Source organism: Lycium barbarum, chromosome 1 (assembly GCF_019175385.1).
Source record: "Lycium barbarum isolate Lr01 chromosome 1, ASM1917538v2, whole genome shotgun sequence".
NCBI lineage: Eukaryota > Viridiplantae > Streptophyta > Magnoliopsida > Solanales > Solanaceae > Lycium > Lycium barbarum.
The window spans coordinates 76419526-76423724 of NC_083337.1; the positions used below are offsets into that span (position 1 = coordinate 76419526).

Consider the following 4199-nt stretch of genomic DNA (forward strand, 5'->3'; position numbering starts at 1 on the left):
GTACTTCGAAATTCATTTTTGTCATTGAGACGGAGGGACTGTAATTTACATTTTTGAAGTATTTAACAATGATATAAGTTATTTATATTTATTTTCTTAATTTAAAACTTAATCCAAACTTAAGTGAAATCCTTATAAATTACATATGTTCGCCAGCATGTATGACACAAGATTGTAGGAGAAAATTAAAACGAAATTACTAAAAGGACGAATAAAAAATCAAAATAGCAAATGATGAATGGTAAATAACATTAATAAATAATAAATAGTATTATAAGAATAATGTTTTAGTTCAATAATTAAGCCTATATTAAGATAGAATTGAATGACATGATAACTCTTTATATGTCTAAATAAATTCTTTAGGAAAAACATAATTTGAAATAAATTTAATAATGTTTCTACATAAAAGATTCAAATATGTATGAGTATGCTTTGTGGGGCCTCTATAATCTTTTTCATAATATCATTACTTTTAGGGGCATAAAAAAGTCCTTAAAGTTCTCAAAATTTAGCAAAGTGTGTGATGATTCGCAAAGCCATTAAAAGTTTAATTAGGGGTAAAAAGAGTCCAAAAACAAATCATATGAAGACTACAAAAAATGGGTATTCTCCCTTATATATATAGTAGTAAAGTAATGAAAAGTAGACACTAAAACTAAAAAATAAACTTAGGACCTAGAAGTAATAAGAAAATTGCTTCATGTCAAATTATTAAATTAATGAGCATGAGGGCATAACAAATAAGAGAGAAAGGTATTGACTGACACTACTAAAAAACTATTTTTCCACTGAAAAGTTTTCCTAAAAAATGTTTAGTGGCTATTTTCACAGATATTTTGGTTGAATCACTGAGAAAAGGAAAAAACAGCAGTATTTTCACACGAAAAAATTAAAAAAAATCTCAATATTTCCATAGAAACCTGTTTCCCACCATGCATTTCTCAGTGAACTGGTTTGGTAAGAAAGAGGTGGGAAAATTATATTTTATAACACAAATTTCTCACCAATTATCAATGGGAAAAACCTCTATTTTTAGTAGTGTGAATCGTCTGACTTTCTTTCAAAAATTAGAGAAATCCAAGACTAAGTCTGAAGTAGTTACATACTTATTTTCATATCGTATAGTACCACTTCCACTTTTTCCGTTTTTCGATTTTTTTTTTCTTTGGATAAGATGGCTATTATCAAGTTGAGAAAAATTCAAACAGTCGAATATCATTCGATCATTTAGTATACAAAATATGTATATAGTGTATAGATAGTGTATATTTTATACTAAATATATATATCATGTGCATATCTATACACAACATATACAGTCGAAGTGTATACTTTATACTATACATACCTATATGTAACATATACACCCAAAATGTATAGATATCTATATTTCAACCTTGTTGGTAAACTATGATTGGCCAAAGGACACATTTAAGTAAGTTTCCCTTTAAATAAAACTATGGAAAAATAAGCGTGTGGAAATGGGGATCTAAGAAAAGCATAATGGAAGACTACTTAAGGTCTTCTCTTTTGCCCTAACAAAGCGCCATTTAATTTTACTTCCCTAGGTATAGGAGGAGGAAGTTAGTTTCCTCCCTAGCCATCAGAGATTTCAAACTCAAGATCTTTAATCAAAGAGCATATTTTTCTTCCTTCATTGTTTATTAGGAGAGAATTTAACTATTGTTATACACCGACAATAAAAATGAACTTTTCTGGTAACATATCACTTAAAGATAAATTAAATTTTTTATTTAAAAAAGTAATTCAGATACTAGATATAACACCATTAAATTATACAGATAATATAAAAATATTATGACTCAGTGTAGGACGTAGCCTTACTTCTATGGATTTAACTGAACATACCATTCTTGACGCAGTACACAATATTCAATGAAAAAGAATAAAATTTCAGAAAATATTAAATGTTGGATCCACAATTTTAAAGGTATATTGAGTTAGATGCTAAGTTTTTTTTTTTTTAAATCAAATTTATTTAATAAAAATTTTGACTTGCTTCTGCTATCATGATATGTAAATTAAATTCAAGAAAAAGGTAGTATAATGAAAGTTCCACAAGTGGGTTAAATAAGAGGGTAACTTACATAAATAACTATCTTTTAGGAGCAATTAACTATCTATAACTATCTTTTTCATATTTACAATACAATATGAGTCAAATACATATGACAAAATACACTCAGGCCAAATACATATGAGATACAATATAAGTCAAATATATATGACGAAATACTCTCAAAATACAAAGAAAAGAAGCTAGGATAAATATGTAAGAAAAATAATGTGGTTGGCTGAGATCGAACCTGGGCGGGCAGGGGCAAAGCCCACACCCAATATCCACTCCAGTCATGGCCGCTTGATGTATTTTGGTATAGTTATGAATGGTAATGTACAAAATCACTGTAGCTATTAAATATAAATAAATTAAAAGGTAGTTATTATCAATAATTACTTCTTAGAGGTAACTATGCCAAGTAATTATTCCTAAATAAGATGTCTACAATTTTTGGGCTGGTCCAGCTAGTATCATGCCAAAACCACCCTATGTCACACAAATGCAACTTTTTCAGATGGTAATTAAAAAGATTACAACTACTTTAAAAAAATTACATAAATACAACTTATTCAAAATTTTAACTTCTTAATTACAAAAATACAACTTTTTACATTCCTAAAATATCAATATTACTTAATTTTAGGAGTTACTACCATTAATGCATATACACTTTTTACTTTCTCTTTCATTCAAAATCATTAGAATGTAATTTTCCAAATAAACATAACAAAATCAACTTCAAATACCATATTCCATCTACCGTTTTAAAAAGATATTTTTTTCTTTCGTTTCCTCCTTTTTATTCTTCATTTTTTAATTTCACTTGATGATGATTAAATTATTATTTTTTTGACTAAAGAAATTATTTGAATGTATATTAATATAAGAAATTATTTTAGATATTGTATATACTAGTTAATAAACATAAAAAATAATATTATATATAGTATATGATAGTGAAACATACGTAATATATAAGTACAAGAATATATATACTTATTCAAGGAATTGTATAATATCTATCATATAAACAGTAGTATACTATTTTATGGATTAATACTAGCTGAGTATATTGATATGTTTAGAAAAGTAATTAATGTGTTTTGATATGTATTTAATTTCGTTATCACTAATATAGGAAACTCATTATTATTAGCCTTTTATTCATAGCAATATTTTTTTAATTTATGGTATAACATTATTATATCCTAAATATAGAGTATATATTGTAGATTATGTAATTTAGTTAATAGTTGTAGATTATGAAATATTTTACTTATTTACTTGTATTTATGTAACTTCCCCAACTTTATTTGGTAGGCTTCTTCTTCTAAATTGTAGACTTTTTTGGTATTCGATGAAACCTACTCATATTTGGTGTTTAAATTGAATAATATTAATTTGTCATGGTTAAATCATAAATTAAGGTGAATATATATATATATATATTACTTATAATTTAAATTGGAATGATTTAAACATCATATATAAATTGGATAGATTTAAATATAAAGCGCGAATAAGTTTTTTTTTTTTTTTTTGGCAATTAAAGGAATATTTTATTTCAATCACCAAGTAGATATTACATAGCATGGGAGGACATAACCAGTCCAACCCTTCTTAAAAAAAACCCCGGAACCCAGTCTAGCCTCCTACTGCTATCAACCTTACACTATCCAATTGTTATCAACCTTACACTATCCAATAATTCTGTACCTACTAACCAGTCCAAAGCATCCTAATTTCCCAGGGAACAAATATAGCTAAATATAGCTTGACTATATCTCACTCTAGTACAAATATGTAGCTTCATTTGCCGCAATAGATGGTCCCCTTGTGCAGCTTTCTGCTTGAATATCATGTTGTTTCTCTCAACCCATGTTCCATACACCACAGTAGCCAAGCTTGCCTTCAACAGTGCTCTTTTAGGGTGCTTTCCTCTGGACATCTTCTTCACCCATTGCCATTCCAGGTCCCAGCTTTGAATCTGCCTATCCCATTTCAGCCATTTTAGTAATCTGTGCCATAAGTCCCTTACAAAGGTGCACTCAAAAAATAAATGCTCCCTCATTTCTGCCATGGAATTGCATAGTACACAGTCTGCACTAACAGTCAT

At 27.8% G+C, this 4199-nt stretch overlaps 1 protein-coding gene across 1 annotated transcript; it reads right to left on the minus strand.

Annotated features, from left to right (window-relative positions):
• Positions 1–3821: 3821 nt before the first annotated feature.
• On the minus strand, positions 3822–4199 carry LOC132612498 (uncharacterized). The gene has a single exon (XM_060326653.1). The coding sequence runs from the start codon at positions 4197–4199 to the stop codon at positions 3822–3824; it is 378 nt and encodes a 125-aa protein (XP_060182636.1).